Below are 25143 nucleotides of genomic sequence, written 5' to 3'. Positions count from 1 at the left end.
TATGAAAGGGAAATCGTGTTTGACAAACCTACTGGAGTTTTTTTTTGAGGATGTAACTGGTAGAATAGATAAGGGAGAACCAGTGGATGTGGTGTATTTGGATTTTCAGAAGGCCTTTGCTGAAGTCCCACATAAGAGGTTAATGTGCAAAATTAAAGCACATGGGATTGGGGGCAATATACTGGCATGGATTGAAAATTGGTTAACAGAGTAGGAATAAATGGGTCTTTTTCAGGATGGCAGGCAGTGACTAGTGGGGTACCGCAAAGATCAGTGCTTGGGCCCCAGCTATTCACGATATATTATCAATGATTTGGATGAGGGAACCAAATGTAATATTTCCAAGTTTGCTGACAACACGAAACTAGGTTGTATTGCGAGTTGTGAGGAGGATGCAAAGAGGCTTCAAGGCAATTTAGACAAGTTGAGCGAGTGGGCAAATACATGGCAGATGCAGTATAACGTGGATAAATGTGAAGTTATCCACTTCGGTAGGAAAAACAGAAAGGCAGAGTATTATTTAAATGGTGATAGATTGGGAAATGTTGATGTACAAAAGGAACCTGGGTGTCCTTGTACACCAGTCACTGAAAGCAAACATGCAGGTGCAGCAAGCAGTTAGGAAGGCAAATGGTATGTTGGCCTTCATTGCAAGAGGATTTGAGTACAGGAGCAAGGATGTCTTACTATAGTTATACAGGGCCTTGGTGAGACCACACCTGGAGTACTGTGTGCAGTTTTGGTCTCCTTACCTAAGAAAGGATATACTTGCCATAGAGGGAGTGCAGCGAAGGTTCACCAGACCCTGGGTCCATCTCCCTCTCCAACAGATTTTCCGTTTTGGATACTGCTGGAGGAGATGGTTTCTCAGGGGAATGCAGCAAGAGCCAAGTCCGTGGCACTACGAGTGGCTCAGCTGCACATGAGGGGAGGAAAAAGAGTGGGAGAGCAATAGTGATCGGGGATTCTATCGTAGGGGGGAACAGATAGACGTTTCTGTGGCAGCAGACGTGACTCCAGGATGGTATGTTACCTCCCTGGTGCCAGGGTCAAGGATGTCACTGAACGGCTGCAGGGCATTCTGAAGGGGGAGGGCGAACAGTCAGAGGTCATGGTTCACATTGGTACCAACGACATAGGTAGAAAGAGGGATGAGGTCCTGCAACAAGAATTTAGAGAGCTAGGTAGCAGATTAAAAAGCAGGACCTCAAAGGCTGCAATCTCTGGATTACTCCCGGTGCCACGTGTTAGTGAGTATAGGAATAGGCTTTAGTTTCCTGGATCACTGGGTCTGCTTCTGGGGAAGGTGGGACCTGTACAAGTCAGACAGGTTGCAACTGAACCGGAATGGGACCAACATCCTTGCGGGGAGGTTTGCTAGTACTGTTGGGGGGGGGGGGGGGGGGGGGGGGTTTAAACTAACTTGGCAGGGGGATGGGATACGGAGTGGAGCTATAGTAGGGGGTGATGCACAGCCAAATATAGAGGAAAAAACAAGTCAGCCTGGAAGACAGAGCAAATATGTAACGGCACAAGGGAGTATGGCAAGGCTGGAGGGCATTTATTTTAATGCAAGGAGTCTTGCGAGTAAGGCAGATGAATTGTAGGTGTTGATGAACACATGGGAGTATGATATTGTTGCGATCACGGAGACATGGTTGAGGGAGGGGCAGGACTGGCAGCTCAATATTCCGGGGTACAGAATCTTCAGGCGAGACAGACGGGGGTGTAAAAGAGGGGGTGTCGCAATATTAATCAAGGAGTCAATTACTGCTGTAAGGAGGGATGATATCTTAGCAGGTTCCTCCAATGAGGCCATATGGGTAGAACTTAAAAACAAAAAGGGGGCAAGCACTTTGCTGGGAGTGTACTATAGGCCCCCAAACAGTCAGAGGAAGATAGAGGAACAGATATGTAGGCAAATCTCAGAGAAGTGTAGAAATAATAGGGTAATAATAGTGGGGGATTTCAACTTCCCTAATATTAACTGGGATAGTCAGAGTGTGAAAGGCTTAGAGGGTGCGAAATTCTTAAACTGCATCCAGGAGAGCTTTTTGAGCCAGCATGTAGAAAGTCCTACAAGAGAGGGGGCGATACTGGACCTAATTCTAGGGAATGTAGCCGGGCAAGTGGTAGAAGTGTCAGTAGGAGAGCATTTTGGTGATAGTGACCATAATTCGGTGAGATTTAAGGTAGTCATGGAAAAGGACAACGATGGACTGGAAATAAAGGTTCTAAATTGGGGGAAGGCCGATTTTAATATGATAAGGCAGGATCTGGCCAAAGTGGATTGGGATCAGCTACTTGTAGGAAAATCCACATCAGAGCAGTGGGAGTCTTTCAGAAAGGAAATAGAGAGAGTACAACGCCAACATGTTCCCGTAAAGGTCAAGGGTGGGACCAACAAGCCCAGGGAACCCTGGATGTCAAGGGATATACAAGAATGGATTAGGAAAAAAGGGAGGCTTTTGGCAGATACAAAGGACTAAAAACAGTGGAAGCCCTAGAGGAGTATAGAAAGTGCAGAGGGGTACTTAAAGAAATTAGGAGAGCGAAGAGGGGGCATGAAAAAACACTGGCGGGCAAAATAAAGGAAAATCCCAAGGTGTTTTATAAGTATATTAAGGGCAAGAGGAGTGTTTGCTAGTGCTCTGGGGGAGGGTTTAAACTAAAATGGCAGGGGGTTCGGAACCTGAGCAAAGGGACAGAGGAAAGGGAAACAAGGATAAAAGAAAAAGATAGGAAGGAGAAAAACAAAAGTGGCAGTCAGAGAAATCAACAGTTTAAATCAAACATGGCCACAGTAATTAATAATTCTAATAGGTCTAAGAGCGTTAAAAAAACAAGCTTGAAGGCTTTGTGTCTTAATGCGAGGAGCATTCGTAATAAGGTGGATGAATTAGCTGCGCAAATAGAGGTAAACGATTATGATTTGATTGGGATTACGGAAACATGGCCCCAGGGTGGCCAAGGCTGGGAACTCAACATCCAGGGGTATTCAATATTCAGGAAAGATAGGCAAAAAGGAAAGGGAGGTGGGGTAGCATTGCTGGTTAAAGAAGGGATTAACACAATTGTAAGGAAGGATATTAGCTCTGATGATGTGGAATCTGTATGGGTAGAACTGAGAAATACCAAGGGGCAGAAAACGTTAGTGGGAGTGGTATATAGACCTCCAAACAGTAATGCGGAGGTTGGGGATGGCATTAAAAGGGAAATTAGAGGAGCGTGCAGTAAGGGCACAACAGTCATCATGGGTAACTTTAATCTATATATATAAATCGGTACTTCTGTCATTCTGTCTATCTGTCTGTCATCGCGTGTGCGTTGCGGGTATGCACTCGAAAGTTACAGGGCGTACCTATGCGCGCGTTACCTCCAAAGAAAGCTTACGCTTCCGAGACGGTTTTAAGCATATTTACGTTTCGGCCGGGCTAAAATTGCGCCCGCGGTATCCCAAAAACCTTCAACATTCCACTCATTAGCATCTCATTATCCGCTCATTAGCGACAGAGTGACCTCGAGCTCGACCAATCGTACGCCGGGTTGTTGGTGTGTGCCGCTGGGCCAATCGGTGCGCGTGTGGCCGGGCTTTATCGTTCTGAACCGAGGTGAGTCGCCGCCATCTTGATTCCAAACTTTTCCTTTCTTTTTCCCGCTTTCTGCGTCTTAAAAAAAAACGTTGCTTTTAAAACACATATTGTTTTTTAAAAAAATGATTTAGAAAGTAATTAACTTATCTAATCTCATTAATTTTCCTACCTTTCCCCGTTTTTCCAGGTAGGCCTAGAAGCCTCGGCGTCTCCTCCGCACCCACGCCCGAGCTAGGCACCTCCCGGCCCCACTCGAAGGCTGGAGGGCCGAGCCTCAGCCCAGCGCTGCTAGGGTGCGCGCGCAGCAGGAGCTGAGACGTCTCTCTCTGCCGGGGCTTGCTGAGCGTCCAGCTTTACCCTGGCAACGGGCGCAATCGGCGGTCTTCACCTCGGGGGGAGGGGGGGGGGCGGCCACGACCCTCGGGGGGGGGGGGGGGGGGCGCGCGCGCAGCAGGAGCAGCTGAGACGCGGCGTCTCTCTCTCTGGCTTGGTCAGCGTCACGGTTGCCCTGGCAACTGGGCCCGCCGGCCGAGAGAGATGCCGCGTCTCAGCTCCTGCTGCGCGCGCAATCGGCGGTCTTCACCTCCGGGGGGGGGGGGGGGCGCGACCCTCGGGGGGGGGGGCGCCCACCGCCCTCCCTCCCCTCCGCCCTCCATCCCCCCCTCTCCTCCCCCGCCCTCCCTCCCCCTCCCCCCCGCCCTCCCTTCCCCTCCCCCGCCCTCCCTTCCCCCCCCCGCCCTCCCTTCCCCCCTCCCTCCCTTCCTTCCCCCCTCCCTCCCTTCCCCGCCCTCCCCCCCCTCCCTCTCTTCCCCCCACCCCTCCCCTCCCTCTCTTCCCCCCAGTCGCTCTCTCTCTTCCCCCAGTCGCTCCCTCTCTCTCTTCCAACAACAACATGCCCTCGAAAAAGCCTCGGCACCGCCGGGCACTTCAGCTAGTCTACATATAAATTGGGCTAAACAAATTAGTAACAATATTGTGGAGGAGGAATTCCTGGAGTGTTACGGGATGGTTTCCTGGACCAATATGTCAAGGAACCAACCAGGGATCAGGCAATCTTAGACTGGGTATTATGTAACGAGAAAGGATTAATTAACAATCTTGTTGAACGAGGCCCCTTGGGTCGGAGCGATCATATGATAGAATTCTTCATTAAGATGGAGAATGAAGTTGTTGACTCAGAGACTAGGGTCCTGAATTTAAATAAAGGAAACTACGATGGTCTGAGGCGCACGTTGGGTAGGATTGATTGGGGAATGTCACTCAAAGGGTTGACGGTGGATAGGCAATGGCAAACATTCAAAGACCGCATGGATGAACTCCAGAATTTGTTCATCCCAGTTTGGCATAAAAATAAAACAAAAAAGGTGACTCAACCGTGGCTAACAAGGGAAATTAGAGATAGCATAAGATCCAAGGAGAGGACATATAAATTGGCCAGAAAAAGCAGTAAACCTGAGGATTGGGAGCAGTTTAGGATTCAACAAAGGAGGACAAAGGGATTAATTAAGAAGGGGAAAATAGAATATGAGAGTAAACTTTCAGGGAACATAAAAACTGACTGTAAAAGCTTTTATAGATATGTGAAGAGAAAAAGATTGGTGAAGTCAAGCGTAGGTCCCTTGCAGTCAGAATCAGGGGAATTTATAATGGGCAACAAAGAAATGGCAGACCAATTAAATATATATTTTGGTTCTGTCTTCAGAAAGGAGGACACAAATAACCTCCCAGAGATGTCGGGGAACATAGGGTCTGATGAGAGGGAGGAACATAAGAGATTAGCGTGTAAAGTTAAGGCACATGGGATTGGGGGCAAGGTATTGACTTGGATAGAGAACTGGTTGGCAGACAGAAAGCAAAGAGTTGGAATAAACGGGTCTTTTTCTGAGTGGCAGGCAGTGACTAGTGGGGTGCCGCAGGGATCGGTGCTAGGACCCTAGCTATTCACAATATATATTAATGATCTGGACGAGGGAATTGGATGTAATATCTCCAAATTTGCAGATGACACAAAGCTGGGTGGACGTGTATGCTGTGAGGAGGATGCCAAGAAACTACAGGATGATTTGGACAGGTTGTGTGATTGGGCATAAGCATGGCAGATGCAATATATAACGTGGATAAATGTGAAGTCATCCACTTTGGTGTCAAAAACAGGAAGGCAGATTATCTGAATGGCAATAGATTGGGAGAAGGGGAAGTGCAACGAGACCTGGGTGTCCTTGTGCACCAGTCGCTAAAGGTAAGCATGCAGGTGCAGCAGGCGGTTAAGAAGGCAAATGGTATGTTGGCCTTCATAGCGAGAGGGTTTCAGTACAGGAACAAGGATGTCTTGCTACAGTTGTACAAGCCTTGGTGAGACCACATCTTGAGTATTGTGTGCAGTTTTGGTCACCTTATCTGAGGAAGGATATTCTTGCCATGGAAGGAGTGCAGTGAAGATTCACCAGGCTGATACCTGGGATGGCACGAATGACGTATGAGGAGAGATTGGGCCGATTGGGCTTGTACTCGCTGGAGTTTAAGAATGAGAGGGGATCTCATTGAAACTTATAAAATTCTGACAGGACTGGACAGACTACAGACTAGATGCAGGGAGGGTGTTCCCGATGGTCGGGGAATCCAGAACCAGGGGTCACAGTCTAAGGATAAGGGGTAGGCCTTTTAGGACAGAAATGAGGAGGAATTTCTTCACCCAGAGAGTGGTGAACCTGTGGAATTCTCTACCACAGAAGGCAGTGGAGGCCAATTCATTAAATATATTCAAGAAGGAGTTGGATATATTTCTCAAGGCTAAAGGGATCAAGGGGTATGGGGAGAAAGCAGGGACAGGGTACTGAATTTGGATGATCAGCCATGATCGCATTGAATGGCGGAGCAGGCTCGAGGGGCCGAATGGCCTACTCCTGCTCCTATCTTCTATGTTTCCATGTTAAGAGGAAAACCAGGGAAAGAGTAGGGCCCATTAGGGACCAAAGTGGCAATCTATGTGTAGAGCCGGAAGATGTGGGTGAGGTTTTAAATGAATATTTTGCATCTGTGTTCACTATGGAGGAGGACAATATAGGCATAGAAATCAGGTAGAGGGATTGTGATATACTTGAACAAATTAGTATTGATAGGGAGGTACTAGCGGTTTTAGTGGGCTTAAAAGTGGATAAACCCCCAGGCCCTGACGAGATGTATCCCAGGCTGCTGTGTGAGTCAAGGGAGGAGATTGCAGGGGCTCTGACACAAATTTTCAGAACCTCTCTGGCCACAGGGGAGATGCCAGAGGACTGGAGGACAGCTAATGTAGTACCATTATACAAGAAGGGTAGTAGGGATAAATCAGGGAATTACAGGCCAGTGAGTCTAACATCAGTGGTAGGGAAATTATTGGAAAAAATTCTGAGGGACAGAATTAGTCTCCACTTGGAGAAGCAAGGATTAATCAAAGATAGTCAGCATGGCCTTGTCAGGGGGAGATCATGTCTAACCAATTTGATGGAATTTTTTGAGGGGGTGACTAGGTGTGTGGATGAGGACTAACAAGGCAAGGGAATACACAATGAATGGTAGGATCCTAGGAAGGACAGAGGATCAGTGGGACCTTGGTGTGCATGTACATAGATCCCTGAAGGCAGCAGGACAGCTAGATAAGGTGATTAAAAAGGCATGTGGGATACTTGCCTTCATTAGCTGAGGCATAGAATATAAGAGCAGGGAGGTTATGATGGAGCTGTACAAAACGCTACTTAGGCCACAGCTGGAATACTGTGTGCAGTTCTGGTCACCACACTATAGGAAAGATGTGATTGCATTGGAGAGGGTGCAGAGGAGATTCACCAGGATGTTACCTGGGCTGGAGCACTTCAGCTATGAAGAGACTGGACAGGGTGGGGTTGTTTTCCTTAGAGCAGAGAAGGCTGAGGGGGGATCTGATTGAGGTGTACAAAATTATGAGGGGCATAGATATAAACGAACTTTTCCCCTTAGTAGAGGGGTCAATAACCAGGGGGCATAGTTTCAAGGTAAGGGGCAGGAGGTTTAGAGGGGATTTGAGGAAAAGCTTTTTCACCCAGAGGGTGGTTGGAATCTGGAACTCACTGCCTGAAAGGGTGGTAGAGGCAGGAACCTTCACAACATTCAAGAAGCATTTAGATGAGCACTTGAAACGCCATAGCATACAAGGCTACGGACCAAGTGCTGGAAAATGGGATTAGACAGGGCTTGATGGCCGGCACGGACACGATGGGCCGAAGGGCCTCTTTCTGTGCTGTATAACTCTATGACTCCTGGGATAGGACTGTCGTATGAGGAGAGATTGGGTCGACTAGGCCTGTATTCACTAGAGTTTAGAAGAATGAGAGGGGATCTCATTCAAACACATAAAATTCTGACAGGGCTAGATAGACTAGATGCAGGAAGGATGTTTCCCCTGGCTGGGGGCTCTAGAATGAGGGGTCACAGTCTCAGGATACGGGGTAGGACATTTAGGGCTGAGATGAGGAGAAATGTCTTCACTCAGAGGGTGGTGAACCTGTGGAATTCTCTACCACAGAGGGCTGTGGAGGCCAAGCCCTGTTCCTGGGACTAGGGACAGGGTCACTGGCAAGGCTTGGAAGCTAAGCAGAGCCAGGCCTGTTTAGTACCTGGAGGGGTGACCATCAGGGAAGACCAGGTGCAGAAGGTCACGGAAGGAGCCCCGAGGAGGGGCGGTTGGTGAGAAGGTCACGGAAGGAGGAGCGGCTGGTGAGCAGGCCCGGGCGTTGGGCTGAAGATTGTCGGACAGGAGGAATGGTGGAAATGGAATGGCGGCGCGCACCGACGCAGTGGCTTTGCTTCTCCCAGTCATGGGAGCTTGCAAGATCACATTTCGTTGTTCATATACTTGTGCAATGACAATAAAGTTGAATTATTATTATTATTAAGTCACTGAATATATCTAAGAAGGAGATAGATAGATTTCTAGACACAAAAGACATCAAGGGGTATGGGAAAGAGCGGGAATATGGTATTGAGATAGAGGATCAGCCATGATCATATTGAATGGCGGAGCAGGCTCGAAGGCCGAATGGCCTATTCCTGCTCCTATTTTTCTATGTTTCTAATTAGGACTCATGTGATTGGGGGTAATATACTAGCATGGAATGAGGTTTGGTTAACGGACAGAAAATAGAGAATAGGAATAAACGGGTAATTTTCGGGTTGGCAGGCTGTAACTAGTGGGGTACCACAAGGATCAGTGCTTGGGCCTCAGCTATTCACAATCTATATCAATGATTTGGATGAGGGGACCAAATGTAATATATCCAAGTTTGCTGATGATACAAAGCTGGGTGGGAATGTAAGTTGTGAGGAGGATGCAGAGAGGCTTCAAGGGGATATAGACAGGCTAAGTGAGTGGGCAAGAACATGGCAAATTGGAATATAATGTGGAGAAATGTGAAGTTATCCACTTTGGTAGGATAAATAGAAAAGCAGAGTATTTTTAAATGGTGAGAGATTGGGAAATGTTGGTGTTGAGGGACCTGGGTGTCCTTGTACACGAATCACTAAAAGTTAACATGCAGGTACAGCAAGCAATTAGGAAATCAAATGTATGTTGGCCTTTATTACAGGATTTGAGTATAAGAGTAAAGATGTCTCACTGCAATTATATAGGGCCCTGGTGAGACCACACCTGGAGTATTGTGCACAGTTTTGGTCTCCTTCCCTAAGGAAGGAGATACTTGCCATAGAGGGAGTGCAACAAAGGTTCACCAGACTGGTTCCTGGGATGGGGGGGATTGTCCTAGGAGAGATTGAGAAGACTAGGCCGATATTCTCTGGAGTTTGAGAGGTGATCTCATTGAAACATACACAATTTTTACAAGGCTTGACAGCATAGATGCAGGGAGGATGTTTCCCCTGGCTGGGAACCAGGAGTGTCAGTCTCAGAATAAGGGGTCGGCCATTTAGGACTGAGATGAGGAGACATTTCTTCACACAGAGGGTGGTGAATCTTTGGAATTCTCTACCCCAGAGGCCTGTGGAGGCTCAGTTGTGGAGTATATTCAAGACAGAGATCGCTAGATTTTTGGATATTAAGAGAATCAAAGGATATGGGGATAGTGCAGGAAAGTGAAGTTGAGGTACAAGATCAGCCATGATCTTATTGAATGGCAGAGCAGGCCCGAAGGGACGAATGGCCTACTCCTGCTCCTATTTCTTAGAACTTAAGAGTGATGGGGGTAAAGGCGACACCGAGCAAACAAAGCACCTGGTGCTGCTCTGTATTGTCCACTTTGTCAGGTTAAGAAAAATGCTTTTTATGCACACATTTCTGACCCAAGTGATGGCTAGAAGCAAGCAGTCAGTTACACAACTTTCAATCCTCTGGGTAGTGACTCAATTGGACACCAATTCATAGACAAAAGGTTACTGTGATTGCAGTATGCGATATGTCTGCACGCAGGGTTGCACGCATCACCTCGGCCAATCCTGTCTGCAATTAACCAACTGCAGGTTTTCTTCTATTCTTGAAGAACGGTCTTACACTGATCCAAATAGAACATTCTTCAGGCGATGGGTCCGCGCTACAGTTACCATGGAATCTGCAACAGCTCATGAGTAAAGCGATCAGCAAGGTGTCAGACTGATGGTCATCCTTACCCCCAGGCAACGTAGGGCTCCACCATCTTCAGCATCTTCAACGATGTCTTGTTCAATTTCACAAAGGTCCCACTGTATAGTTTGCGGAGCCGCAGCATCTGAACAACTTTCCGTACCTTCGGACTGACCCCGTGAATCCTGCACAAACCAAGCAGACTTTGCTGACTGATTTCAAGATTGGGCATTATTCACTAAAATCTAGAATGGCTTTGCAGCTCCTGCCTGTGACAGATGTGATACTCACGGTCTAATCCGCACTGCAAATGCCAGCTTCTGTCCCACAGGCACTTCTCTCTCACCCGGCTTCTTCGCCATGCGAATGAACCGCACTTCATCGCGGTATTTCCGCCTGGAGTCTCGTATAAAATTCTCAACTCGCTTAAAGCGAATCTGCTTCCCCTTCTGAAGCTAAAATCAAAAAGGGATAACTCAGAGATCAGTCTGAATGTGCAGACTACCAGCTCAGAAGAAAATTTTAACTATCGACCCATAAACTTCAGTTAGAATTCATTAATGATATTTTAAAAAGTTGTGTATTGCGCACAAACACATCCTGTACAATTTTAGACAATACTCTGACACAGGCAAATTTTACCACACCCAATTGATCACTCTCACCACGTCTTACACCCGATTGGACACTCTTGCCACATCTTACACCTGATTGGCCACTCTCACCACGTCTTACACCCAATTGGTCAGTGTAATAGCAGAGCACTTGGAAAACAGTGGCAGGATCGGACAAAGTCAACATGGATTTACAAAAGGTAAATCGTGCTTGACTAATCTACTGGAATTTTTTGAGGATGTAACTGGTATAATAGATAAGGGAGAACCAGCGGATGTGGTGTATTTGGACTTTCAGAAGGCTTTCGATAAGGTCCCGCATAAGAGATTAGCGTGTAAAGTTAAGGCACATGGGATTGGGGGCAAGGTACTGACTTGGATAGAGAACTGGTTGGCAGACAGGAAGCAAAGAGTTGGAATAAACGGGTCTTTTTCCGAGTGGCAGGCAGCGACTAGTGGGGTACCGCAGGGATCGGTGCTAGGACCTCAGCTATTCACAATATTATATATATAAATGATCTAGACGAGGGAACTAGATGTAATATCTCCAGGTTTGCAGACGACACAAAGCTGGGTGGGCGTGTGTGCTGTGAGGAGGATGCCGAGAAACTCCAGTATGATTTGGACAGGTTGGGTGATTGGGCAGAAGCATGGCAGATGCACTATAATGTGGATAAATGCGAAGTTGTCCACTTTGGTGGCAAAAACAGGAAGGCAGATTATTATTTGAATGGCAATAGATTGGGAAAAGGGGAAGTGCAACGAGACCTGGGTGTCCTTGTGCACCAGTCGCTGAAGGTAAGCATGTAGGTGCAGCAGGCGGTTAAGGCGGCAAATGGTATGTTGGCCTTCGTAGCGAGAGGATTCGAGTACAAGAACAAGAATGTCTTGCTGCAGTTGTACAGGGCCTTAGTGAGACCACACCTTGAGTATTGTGTGCAGTTTTGGTTGCCTTATCTGAGGAAGGATGTTCTTGCCATGGAGGGAGTGCAGCGAAGATTCACCAGACTGACATCTGGGATGGCAGGAATGACGTACGAGGAGAGATTGGGCTTATACTCGCTGGAGTTTAGAAGAATGAGAGGGGATCTCATTGAAACTTATAAAATTCTAACAGGACTAGACAGACTGGATGCAGGAAGGATGTTCCCGATGGCCAGGGAGTCCAGAACCAGGGGTCACAGTCTAAGGATAAGGGGTAGGCCATTTAAGACAGAGATGAGGAGGAATTTCTTCACCCAGAGAGTGGTGAACCTGTGAAATTCTCTACCACAGAAGGCAGTTGAGGCCAATTCATTAAATATATTCAAGAAGGAGTTGGATATATTTCTTAAGGCTAAAGGGATGAAGGGGTATGGGAGAAAGCAGGGACCAGGTACTGAATTTGGATGATCAGCCATGATCGCATTGAATGGCGGAGCAGGCTTGAGGGGCCGAATGGCCTACTCCTGCTCCTATCTTCTATGTTTCTCCCAGACAGCCGGAAAGGGGCTTCCTTTAACGCCTCATCTGAAAGGCAGCACCTCGAACAATGCAGCACACCCATAACACTGTGCTGGCGTCAGTCACAATCTGACTCGGAGGAAAGAGTGCTGCCATTGAGACACAGAATTGGAAACAGCAATCTTAAGCATCTTCAAATAGACTGGAATAAAGGCAACACATGCGAACAAATTGGGAAACACTTGTTAGAATCTGTCCAGGACTGGAAGAAGACAGGGACAGGAGACGACCATTCAGCCCCTCGAGCCTGCTTCGTCGATCAGTCTGTTTCTAGTCCAACAATGAAAGAAGCATTAATGTAAAAAGGTGGGGGGGGGGGGGAAGAGGGTTCTGCAGGGAGCTAATCAGATCAGTATAACGCAGGATTATCTGTGCCGTCAAAGTACTCCAGACCTTTCTCTTTTCCTGCAAGGCCTGCTTGGCCTGTGTGGCTTTAATGGCCTGGTAAGCCTTCCTTTTCTTCAGCAGGTTCTCTGGGACAAGTGGTAGCTTCCTCCTCTCCCTGAAAAACAAAAGCAGAGTTAACATAGAAGATAGGAGCAGGAGTAGGCCATTCGGCCCCTCTAGCCTGCTCCGCCATTCAATGCGATCATGGCTGATCATCCAAATTCAGTACCCTGTCCCTGCTTTCTCCCCATATCCCTTCATCCCTTTAGCCTTAAGAAATATATCCAACTCCTTCTTGAACATATTTAATGAATTGGCCTCAACTGCCTTCTGTGGTAGAGAATTCCACAGGTTCACCACTCTCTGGGTGAAGAAATTCCTCCTCATCTCTGTCCTAAATGGCTTACCCCTTATCCTTAGACTGTGACCCCTGGTTCTGGACTCCCCGACCATCGGGAACATCCTTCCTGCATCTAGTCTGTCTAGTCCTGTTAGAATTTTATAAGTTTCAATGAGATCCCCTCTCATTCTTCTAAATTCCAGTGAGTATAAGCCCAATCGACCCAATCTCTCCTCATACATCATTCCTGCCATCCCAGGTATCAGCCTGGTGAATCTTCACTGCACTCCCTCCATGGCAAGAACATCCTTCCTCAGATAAGGCGACCAAAACTGCACACAATACTCAAGGTGTGGTCTCACCAAGGCCCTGTACAACTGCAGCAAGACACCCTTGTTCCTGTACTCGAATTCTCTCGCTACGAAGGCCAACATACCATTTGCCTTCTTAACCGCCTGCTGCACCTGCACGCTTACCTTCAGTGACTGGTGCACAAGGACACCCAGGTCTCGTTGCACTTCCCCTTTTCCCAATCTATTGCCGTTCAGATAATAATCTGCCTTCCTGTTTTTGCCACCAAAGTGGATAACCTCGCATTTATCCACATTATACTGCATCTGCCATGTCGCCCAACCTGTCTAAATCGTACTAGAGTTTCTTGGCATCTTCCTCACAGCATACACGCCCACCCAGCTTTGTGTCGTCTGCAAACTTGGAGATATTACATCTAGTTCCCTCGTCTAGATCATTAATATATATTGTGAATTATTGGGGTCCTAACACCGATCCCTGTGAGAATATAGAATGCAAAAATAAGGTAACAACTCGCTCCGCATGGCCAAGGACCCTGCCAACCTAAAATGGAGGACCCTGTTAGCCTAAAATGGTGGTGCAATGTCGACATCGCTGAGTCACTTGCATATTGTGAGAGATGATCATGTTAATTCAAGAAACTGAAGGCAGCAAGAAGTAAAATGCTAATATGGCTGGCACCCACGATGTCACACCTTGCTGGTGGAACAATGTAGGGTGGAGTGCAAAGGGTATACTGACAAAAGGCGATCCGAAAACACATTACCATGCATTACCATAATGATTAGGTGATCGTGAAACCATTACCTGCATATTTTCTATATTATAAACCATTCAGTGAACTGTGACTTCTTTATTTCAAACTGCCAGGCCAGGACATCACTTTAAACTGTGTACATGCCTCGCTCGGGATTGGTGTAGAATGTACGATGTGTTAATGTCTTTTCAAAAGTAAAGTATAATAATGTGACCCACTGTATGAAAGATTGCTTGCTCTGGTGGAACCTGTCGAGACTCTGCTGGAGTCAGAACTGTGCTGTATCAGAGTAAGTCTCCCGGGACAACAGAATAAAACAACTGTTGAACTAAACCAGTATTCGACTCAGTGTTTGTACTGAACCAGATTGAGGACCAAAAAATCCGTTTCAACACCTGCGGTACCCCACTAGTCACTGCCTTCCACTCGGAAAAAGACCTGTTTATTCCAACTCTTTGCTTCATGTCTGCCAACCAGTTTTCTATCCAAGTCAGTACCTTACCCCCAATCCCATGTGCTTTAACTTTACACGCTAGTCTCTTATGCGGGACCTTATCGAAAGCCTTCTGAAAGTCCAAATACACCACATCCACTGGTTCTCCCTTATCTATTTTACCAGTTACATCCTCAAAAAATTCCAGATTAGTCAAGCATGATTTACCTTTTGTAAATCCATGTTGACTTTGTCGATTCTGTCAGTTTTTTAAGTGCTCTGCTATTACATCTTTTATAATGGACTCTAGCATTTTCCCCACTACCGATGTCAGGCTTACCGGTCTATAATTCCCCGTTTTTTCTCTACCACCTTTTTTAAATAGTGGGGTAACATTAGCTATCCTCCAATCCATGGGAACTGTTCCAGAGTCTATAGAATTTTGGAAGATGACCAGCAATGCATCTACTATTTCTAGGGCCACTTCCTTAAGTACCCTAGGATGTAGATTATCAGGCCCTGGGGATTTATCGGCCTTCAATCCCGTCAATTTCCCTAACACCATTTCCCTACAAATACTGATTTCATTCAATTCCTCCCTCTCATTAGACCCCATGTTCCCCGACATCTTTGGGAGTTTATTTGTGTCCTCCTTTGTGAAGACAGAACCAAAGTATGTATTTACAACAGACAGCAAGTTCATCAGCAAAACTGCAGAGCCTCAAACTAAAGCACATTCAAAAGTGAGAAAGAGCAAAGGGCTGAAGACACCGGGTGTACTCAAGGTTTCAGAGGCCTTATTCGTACCGAAAAGCTTTGGGATCCATGAGGAAATCTAGTACTCGGCCTTTGTATTAAATGTTTGTGTGGTTCCCTCAGCATTGATTCCACCCTCCTCAGTCTTTATTACCTGCTCACTGGTAGAGTCCTACCTCCATACTGCCAGGAACTCACTACACGATCCCAGGTCATTGATTGGATGGGTCATGAGATAACGGCAGTGGAAGAGTGACAAACTGTCCTGTGTAATGGCTAATATCGACATTCTAACAGATTCCATCCTTGCGCATGTCGCTAACTTCCATTTAAACAGCTCCCCTAACATAGAAACAAATCTCAAGGCACCTCACAGGGGTGTAAACAGAAAAAAATGGACATGGAGCCAAAGGAGATACTGAGAGGGGCGGCCAAAAGCTTGGTCAACATATGGGTTTTAAAGGTGAGGCTGAGGGTTCCAGAGCGTGCGGCCTAAGTGACAGAAGGACAGGCACCAATAGTGGGGCGAAGGGCTAACAGAAGGAACAGAGTTCAGGGGCGTGGGAGGGGTTGGAAGCAGAATCAGGACATCACAACCTCAAGAGTCGCAAAACGCTTCAGTCAATCAAGTGCAATGGGATCTTATACGTCCACCTGAGGGGGCAGACGGAGCCTCGGTTTAACGTCACAACCGTTAAGACGGCACCTCCGACAGTGCGGCGCTCCCTCAGTACTGCCCCTCCGACAGTGCGGCGCTCCCTCAGTACTGCCCCTCCGACAGTGCGGCGCTCCCTCAGTACTGCCCCTCCGACAGTGCGGCGCTCCCTCAGTACTGCCCCTCCGACAGTGCGGCGCTCCCTCAGTACTGCCCCTCCGACAGTGCGGTGCTCCCTCAGTACTGCCCCTCCGACAGTGCGGCGCTCCCTCAGTACTGCCCCTCCGACAGTGCGGCGCTCCCTCAGTACTGCCCCTCCGACAGTGCAGCTCTCCCTCAGTACTGCCCCTCCGACAGTGCAGCGCTCCCTCAGTACTGCCCCTCCGACAGTGCAGCGCTCCCTCAGTACTGCCCCTCCGACAGTGCAGCTCTCCCTCAGTACTGCCCCTCCGACAGTGCGGCGCTCCCTCAGTACTGACCCTCCGACAGTGCGGCGCTCCCTCAGTACCGCCCCTCCGACAGTGCGGCGCCCCCTCAGTACTGACCCTCCGAGAGTGCGGCGCCCCCTCAGTACCGCCCCTCCGACAGTGCGGCGCTCCCTCAGTACTGACCCTCCGACAGTGCGGCGCTCCCTCAGTACCGCCCCTCCGACAGTGCGGCGCTCCCTCAGTACTGCCCCTCCGACAGTGCAGCTCTCCCTCAGTACCGCCCCTCCGACAGTGCGGCGCTCCCTCAGTACTGACCCTCCGACAGTGCGGCGCTCCCTCAGTACTGACCCTCCGACAGTGCGGCACTCCCTCAGTACTGCCCCTCTGACAGTGCAGCTCTCCCTCAGTACTGACCCTCCGACAGTGCGGCGCCCCCTCAGTACTGCCCCTCCGACAGTGCGGCGCTCCCTCAGTACTGACCCTCCGACAGTGCGGCGCTCCCTCAGTACTGACCCACCCACAGTGCGGCGCTCCCTCAGTACTGACCCTCCGACAGTGCAGCTCTCCCTCAGTACTGCCCCTCCGACAGTGCGGCGCTCCCTCAGTACTGACCCTCCGACAGTGCGGCGCTCCCTCAGTACCGCCCCTCCGACAGTGCGGCGCCCCCTCAGTACTGACCCTCCGAGAGTGCGGCGCCCCCTCAGTACCGCCCCTCCGACAGTGCGACGCTCCCTCAGTACTGCCCCTCTGACAGTGCAGCTCTCCCTCAGTACTGACCCTCCGACAGTGCGGCGCTCCCTCAGTACTGCCCCTCCGACAGTGCGGCGCTCCCTCAGTACTGACCCTCCGACAGTGCGGCGCTCCCTCAGTACTGACCCTCCGACAGTGCAGCTCTCCCTCAGTACTGCCCCTCCGACAGTGCGGCGCTCCCTCAGTACTGACCCTCCGACAGTGCGGCGCTCCCTCAGTACTGACCCTCCGACAGTGCGGCGCTCCCTCAGTACTGCCCCTCCGACAGTGCAGCTCTCCCTCAGTACTGCCCCTCCGACAGTGCGGCGCTCCCTCAGTACTGACCCTCCGACAGTGCGGCACTCCCTCAGTACTGCCCCTCCGACAGTGCGGCGCTCCCTCAGTACTGCCCCTCCGACAGTGCGGCGCTCCCTCAGTACTGACCCTCCGACAGTGCGGCGCTCCCTCAGTACTGACCCTCCGACAGTGCGGTGCTCCCTCAGTACTGCCCCTCTGACAGTGCGGCGCTCCCTCAGTACTGCCCCTCCGACAGTGCGACGCTCCCTCAGTACTGCCCCTCCGACAGTGCAGCGCTCCCTCAGTACTGCCCCTCTGACAGTGCGGCGCCCCCTCAGTACCGCCCCTCCGACAGTGCAGCGCTCCCTCAGTACTGCCCCTCCGACAGTGCGGCGCTCCCTCAGTACTGACCCTCCGACAGTGCAGCCCTCCCTCAGTACTGCCCCTCCGACAGTGCAGCGCTCCCTCAGTACTGACCCCTCCGACAGTGCAGCCCTCCCTCAGTACTGCCCCTCCGACAGTGCAGCGCTCCCTCAGTACCGCCCCTCCGACAGTGCAGCGCTCTCTCAGTACTGACCCTCCGACAGTGCAGCGCTCTCTCAGTACTGACCCTCCGACAGTGCAGCGCTCCCTCAGTACTGCCCCTCCGACAGTGCAGCGCTCCCTCAGTACTGCCCCTCCGACAGTGCGGTGCTCCCTCAGTACTGCCCCTCTGACAGTGCGGCGCTCCCTCAGTACTGCCCCTCCGACAGTGCGGCGCTCCCTCAGTACCGCCCCTCCGACAGTGCGGTACTCCCTCAGTACTGCCCCTCCGACAGTGCGGCACTCCCTCAGTACTGCCCCTCCGACAGTGCGGTGCTCCCTCAGTACTGCCCCTCCGACAGTGCGGCGCTCCCTCAGTACTGCCCCTCCGACAGTACGGCGCTCCCTCAGTACTGCCCCTCCGACAGTGCGGCGCTCCCTCAGTACTGCCCCTCCGACAGTGCGGTGCTCCCTCAGTACTGCCCCTCCGACAGTGCGGCGCTCCCTCAGTACTGCCCCTCTGACAGTGCGGCGCTCCCTCAGTACTGCCCCTCTGACAGTGCGGCGCTCCCTCAGTACTGCCCCTCTGACAGTGCGGTGCTCCCTCAGTACTGCCCCTCTGACAGTGCAGCCCTCCCTCAGTACTGCCCCTCTGACAGTGCGGCGCTCCCTCAGCACTGCCCCTCCGACAGTGCGGCGCTCCCTCAGCACTGCCCCTCCGACAGTGCGGCGCTCCCTCAGTACTGACCCTCCGACAGTGCGGCACTCCCTCAGTACTCCCCCTCCGACAGTGCAGCGCTCCCTCAGTACTGCCCCTCTGACAGTGCAGCGCTCCCTCAGTACTCCCCCTCCGACAGTGCAGCGCTCCCTCAGTACTGACCCTCCGACAGTGCGGCACTCCCTCAGTACTGCCCCTCTGACAGTGCAGCGCTCCCTCAGTACTCCCCCTCCGACAGTGCAGCGCTCCCTCAGTACTCCCCCTCCGACAGTGCAGCGCTCCCTCAGTACTGCCCCTCTGACAGTGCGGCACTCCCTCAGTACTCCCCCTCCGACAGTGCAGCGCTCCCTCAGTACTGCCCCTCCGACAGTGCGACGCTCCCTCAGTACTGCCCCTCTGACAGTGCAGCTCTCCCTCAGTACTGCCCCTCCGACAGTGCGGCGCTCCCTCAGTACTGCCCCTCTGACAGTGCAGCTCTCCCTCAGTACTGCCCCTCCGACAGTGCGGCGCTCCCTCAGTACTGCCCCTCTGACAGTGCAGCTCTCCCTCAGTACTGCCCCTCCGACAGTGCGGTGCTCCCTCAGTACTGCCCCTCCGACAGTGCGGCACTCCCTCAGTACTGCCCCTCTGACAGTGCGGCGCTCCCTCAGTACTGTCCCTCCGACAGTGCAGCGCTCCCTCAGTACCGCCCCTCCGACAGTGCGGCGCTCCCTCAGTACTGACCCTCCGACAGTGCAGCACTCCCTCAGTACTGCCCCTCCGACAGTGCGGCGCTCCCTCAGTACTGCCCCTCTGACAGTGCGGCGCTCCCTCAGTACTGACCCTCCGACAGTGCAGCGCCCAGTCAGTACTGCCCCTCCGACAGTGCAGCGCTCCCTCAGTACTGCCCCTCCGACAGTGCGGCACTCCCTCAGTACTGCCCCTCCGACAGTGCGGCGCTCCCTCAGTACTGCCCCTCCGACAGTGCGGCGCTCCCTCAGTACTGCCCCTCCGACAGTGCGGCGCTCCCTCAGTACTGCCCCTCCGACAGTGCGGCGCTCCCTCAGTACCGCCCCTCCGACAGTGCGGCGCTCCCTCAGTACTGCCCCTCCGACAGTGCGGCGCTCCCTCAGTACCGCCCCTCCGACAGTGCGGCGCTCTCTCAGTACTGACCCTCCGACAGTGCAGCGCTCCCTCAGTACTGCCCCTCCGACAGTGCGGCGCTCCCTCAGTACTGCCCATCCGACAGTGCAGCACTCCCTCAGTACTGCCCCTCCGACAGTGCGGCGCTCCCTCAGTACCGCCCCTCCGACAGTGCATCTGTCCCTCAGTACTGACCCTCCGACAGTGCAGCACTCCCTCAGTACTGCCCCTCCGACAGTGCGGCGCTCTCTCAGTACTGACCCTCCGACAGTGCAGCACTCCCTCAGTACTGCCCCTCCGACAGTGCGGCGCTCCCTCAGTACCGCCCCTCCGACAGTGCATCTGTCCCTCAGTACTGACCCTCCGACAGTGCAGCACTCCCTCAGTACTGCCCATCCGACAGTGCAGCACTCCCTCAGTACTGCCCCTCCGACAGTGCGGCGCTCCCTCAGTACCGCCCCTCCGACAGTGCGGCGCTCTCTCAGTACGGCCCCTCCGACAGTGCAGCACTCCCTCAGTACTGCCCCTCCGACAGTGCGGCGCTCCCTCAGTACTGCCCCTCCGACAGTGCGGCGCTCCCTCAGTACTGCCCCTCCGACAGTGCAGCGCTCCCTCAGTACTGCCCCTCCAACAGTGCGGCGCTCCCTCAGTACTGCCCCTCCGACAGTGCGGCGCTCTCTCAGTACTGCCCCTCCGACAGTGCGGCGCTCCCTCAGTACTGCCTCACCGACAGTGCGGCGCTCCCTCAGTACTGCCCCTCTGACAGTGCAGCGCTCCCTCAGTACTGCCCCTCCGACAGTGCGGCGCTCCCTCAGTACTGCCCCTCCGACAGTGCAGCGCTCTCTCAGTACGGCCCCTCCGACAGTGCGGCCCTCCCTCAGTACTGCCCCTCCGACAGTGCGGCACTCCCTCAGTACTGACCCTCCGACAGTGCGGCACTCCCTCAGTACTGACCCTCCGACAGTGCAGCGCTCCCTCAGTACGGCCCCTCCGACAGTGCAGCGCTCCCTCAGTACTGCCCCTCCGACAGTGCGGCACTCCCTCAGTACTGACCCTCCGACAGTGCGGCACTCCCTCAGTACGGCCCCTCCGACAGTGCGGCACTCCCTCAGTACTGACCCTCCGACAGTGCGGCACTCCCTCAGTACTGCCCCTCCGACAGTGCAGCACTCCCTCAGTACTGACCCTCCGACAGTGTAGCGCTCCCTCAGTACTGCCCCTCCGACAGTGCGGCCCTCCCTCAGTACGGCCCCTCCGACAGTGCGGCGCTCCCTCAGTACTGCCCCTCTGACAGTGCGGCGCTCCCTCAGTACTGACCCTCCGACAGTGCGGCACTCCCTCAGTACTGCCCCTCCGACAGTGCGGCGCTCCCTCAGTACTGCCCCTCCGACAGTGCGGCGCTCCCTCAGTACCGCCCCTCCGACAGTGCGGCACTCCCTCAGTACTGCCCCTCTGACAGTGCGGCGCTCCCTCAGTACTGCCCCTCTGACAGTGCGGCGCTCCCTCAGTACCGCCCCTCCGACAGTGCGGCGCTCCCTCAGTACTGCCCCTCTGACAGTGCGGCGCTCCCTCAGTACTGCCCCTCCGACAGTGCGGCGCTGCCTCAGTACTGCCCCTCTGACAGTGCAGCGCTCCCTCAGTACTGCCCCTCCGACAGTGCGGCGCTCCCTCAGTACTGCCCCTCCGACAGTGCGGCGCTGCCTCAGTACGGCCCCTCCGACAGTGCGGCGCTCCCTCAGTACTGCCCCTCCGACAGTGCGGCGCTCCCTCAGTACTGACCCTCCGACAGTGCGGCGCACCCTCAGTACTGCCCCTCCGACAGTGCGGCGCTCCCTCAGTACTGACCCTCCGACAGTGCGGCGCTCCCTCAGTACTGCCCCTCCGACAGTGCGGCGCTCCCTCAGTACTGCCCCTCCGACAGTGCGGCGCTCCCTCAGTACTGCCCCTCCGACAGTGCGGCGCTCCCTCAGTACCGCCCCTCTGACAGTGCCGCGCTCCCTCAGTACTGACCCTCCGACAGTGCAGCGCTCCCTCAGTACTGCCCCTCCGACAGTGCGGCGCTCCCTCAGTACCGCCCCTCTGACAGTGCGGCGCTCCCTCAGTACCGCCCCTCCGACAGTGCGGCGCTCCCTCAGTACCGCCCCTCCGACAGTGCGGCACTCCCTCAGTACCGCCCCTCTGACAGTGCGGCGCTCCCTCAGTACTGCCCCTCCGACAGTGCGGCGCTCCCTCAGTACCGCCCCTCCGACAGTGCGGCGCTCCCTCAGTACCGCCCCTCTGACAGTGCCGCGCTCCCTCAGTACTGCCCCTCTGACAGTGCCGCGCTCCCTCAGTACTGCCCCTGCAATAGTGCAGCGCTCCCTCAGTACTGCCCCTGCAATAGTGCAGCACTCCCTCAGTCCTGACCCTCCGACAGTGCGGCTCTCCCTCAGTACCGCCCCTCCGACAGTGCGGCACTCCCTCAGTACTGCCCCTCTGACAGTGCGGCGCTCCCTCAGTACTGCCCCTCCGACAGTGCGGCACTCCCTCAGTACCGTCCCTCCGACAGTGCGGCACTCCCTCAGTCCTGACCCTCCGACAGTGCGGCACTCCCTCAGTACTGCCCCTCTGACAGTGCGGCGCTCCCTCAGTACTGCCCCTCCGACAGTGCGGCGCTCCCTCAGTACTGACCCACCCACAGTGCGGCGCTCCCTCAGTCCTGACCCTCCGACAGTGCGGCTCTCCCTCAGTACCGCCCCTCCGACAGTGCGGCACTCCCTCAGTACTGCCCCTCTGACAGTGCGGCGCTCCCTCAGTACTGCCCCTCCGACAGTGCGGCGCTCCCTCAGTACTGACCCTCCGACAGTGCGGCACTCCCTCAGTACTGACCCTCCGACAGTGCGGCGCTCCCTCAGTACTGACCCTCCGACAGTGCAGCACTCCCTCAGTACTGCCCCTCCGACAGTGCAGCGCTCTCTCAGTACTGCCCCTCCGACAGTGCGGCGCTCCCTCAGTACTGCCCCTCCGACAGTGCAGCGCTCCCTCAGTACTGACCCTCCGACAGTGCGGCGCTCCCTCAGTACTGCCCCTCCGACAGTGCGGCGCTCTCTCAGTACTGCCCCTCCGACAGTGCGGCGCTCTCTCAGTACTGCCTCTCCGACAGTGCGGCGCTCCCTCAGTACTGACCCTCCGACAGTGCAGCGCTCTCTCAGTACTGCCCCTCCGACAGTGCGGCGCTCCCTCAGTACTGACCCTCCGACAGTGCAGCGCTCTCTCAGTACTGCCCCTCCGACAGTGCGGCGCTCCCTCAGTACTGACCCTCCGACAGTGCAGCGCTCTCTCAGTACTGCTCCTCCGACAGTGCGGTGCTCCCTCAGTACTGCCCCTCCGACAGTGCAGCGCTCTCTCAGTACTGCCCCTCCGACAGTGCAGCGCTCTCTCAGTACTGCTCCTCCGACAGTGCAGCGCTCTCTCAGTACTGCCCCTCCGACAGTGCAGCGCTCTCTCAGTACTGCTCCTCCGACAGTGCGGTGCTCCCTCAGTACTGCCCCTCCGACAGTGCAGCGCTCTCTCAGTACTGCCCCTCCGACAGTGCGGCGCTCCCTCAGTACTGACCCTCCGACAGTGCAGTGCTCTCTCAGTACTGCCCCTCCGACAGTGCGGCGCTCCCTCAGTACTGACCCTCCGACAGTGCAGCGCTCTCTCAGTACTGCTCCTCCGACAGTGCGGTGCTCCCTCAGTACTGCCCCTCCGACAGTGCAGCGCTCTCTCAGTACTGCTCCTCCGACAGTGCAGCGCTCTCTCAGTACTGCCCCTCCGACAGTGCGGCGCTCCCTCAGTACTGACCCTCCGACAGTGCAGCGCTCTCTCAGTACTGCTCCTCCGACAGTGCGGCGCTCCCTCAGTACTGACCCTCCGACAGTGCAGCGCTCTCTCAGTACTGCTCCTCCGACAGTGCGGTGCTCCCTCAGTACTGCCCCTCCGACAGTGCGGCGCTCCCTCAGTACTGACCCTCCGACAGTGCAGCGCTCTCTCAGTACTGCCCCTCCGACAGTGCGGCGCTCCCTCAGTACTGCCCCTCCGACAGTGCGGCACTCCCTCAGTACTGACCCTCCGACAGTGCAGCGCTCTCTCAGTACTGCTCCTCCGACAGTGCGGCGCTCCCTCAGTACTGCCCCTCCGACAGTGCGGCACTCCCTCAGTACTGCCCCTCCGACAGTGCGGTGCTCCCTCAGTACTGACCCACCCACAGTGCAGCACTCCCTCAGTACTGCCCCACCCACAGTGCGGCACTCCCTCAGTACTGCCCCTCCGACAGTGCGGCGCTCCCTCAGTACTGACCCTCCGACAGTGCGGCGCTCCCTCAGTACTGACCCTCCGACATGCGGCGCTCCCTCAGTACTGCCCCTCCGACAGTGCGGCGCCCCCTCAGTACTGCCTCTGACAGTGCGGCGCTCCCTCAGTACTGCCCCTCCGACAGTGCGGCGCTCCCTCAGTACTGCCCCTCCGACAGTGCGGCGCTCCCTCAGTACTGACCCTCCGACAGTGCGGCGCTCCCTCAGTACTGACCCTCCGACATGCGGCGCTCCCTCAGTACTGCCCCTGCAATAGTGCAGCGCTCCCTCAGTACTGACCCTCAGGGCCCTATGGGGAGAATCGGCCTCCACCGCCTCATCCCCAATTTGCCGGGCCGACTTTCACCCACATCCTGCTCCCTTACTGTAGTAAAAGGGCCTGATCCAGCGCCATCCGGCCCCCCTCCAGCTCCGCCGCCCCAGCGGGCTCACGCCCGGCGCCTCTGGTGGGCGGATGGCGGCGGATTGTCGTTCAACCCATTCCCTCACTCACCCGCTCGCCTCCATGACAGCCGCGCCAGCCTTACACGCATGCGCAACCAACAAGCGCCAGCGCGACAAGATGGTCCACCCTCGGCAGGCGCGGTGCTGCTGCCCCCTGCCGCACAGCAGAGTAACTGCTGCCCCCGGCCGCGCAGGAGTGTAACTGCTGCCCCCTGCCGCACAGGAGTGTAACTGCTGCCCCCTGCCGCACAGGAGTGTAACTGCTGCCCCCTTCCGCACAGCAGTTACTCTGCTGCCCCCTGCCGCACAGCAGAGTAACTGCAGCACTTGTGTAGACAGGATGCAGACACGCGTGAAGATGGGCTGCTGAATTTTTTAGTGTTTTTTTAGTGTTTAAAGTGGGGAAAAAAGTTACATTTCAAGTTTTAAAAGGTTTAAAATTTAAAGTTAAATTTAATTTTAGTTAAGTTAGTTCAGTTTAGTTTAGTTTAAGTTTAAGGTTAGTTTAGCTTAGTTTAAGTACGGAAGAAAAGACCGCCAAAAAGACCGCCAAAGACGGGACCCGAAAGAGGGAAAAATAATCCCGAGGAAAGCAGAAGCAAAAGGACAGAAG

General features: G+C 53.8%; 1 protein-coding gene across 5 annotated transcripts in view; it reads right to left on the bottom strand.

The window, feature by feature from the left end:
- Window positions 1-24685, bottom strand: part of rpl7l1 (ribosomal protein L7-like 1) — a 53889-nt gene extending 29204 nt beyond the window's left edge. For 3 of the 5 annotated variants that reach the window (XM_085978543.1, XM_085978573.1, XM_085978553.1), the window contains exons 1-4: window positions 24452-24568; window positions 12690-12798; window positions 10471-10634; window positions 10227-10391 (exon numbers count right to left, since the gene is read on the bottom strand). In XM_085978543.1, coding sequence (XP_085834669.1) covers window positions 10227-10391; window positions 10471-10634; window positions 12690-12798; window positions 24452-24480 — 467 coding nt within the window. In that variant the 5' untranslated portion in view covers window positions 24481-24568. The other 2 variants (XM_085978560.1, XM_085978567.1) reach the window with 2 other exon arrangements.
- Between the last annotated feature and the right edge of the window lie 458 nt (window positions 24686-25143).

The sequence above is a fragment of the Somniosus microcephalus genome, chromosome 3 (genome assembly GCF_052327205.1).
Source record: "Somniosus microcephalus isolate GS21.2 chromosome 3, FLI_Smic_1.0, whole genome shotgun sequence".
Lineage (NCBI taxonomy): Eukaryota > Metazoa > Chordata > Chondrichthyes > Squaliformes > Somniosidae > Somniosus > Somniosus microcephalus.
This window is presented reverse-complemented; position numbering and strand designations above follow the sequence as displayed.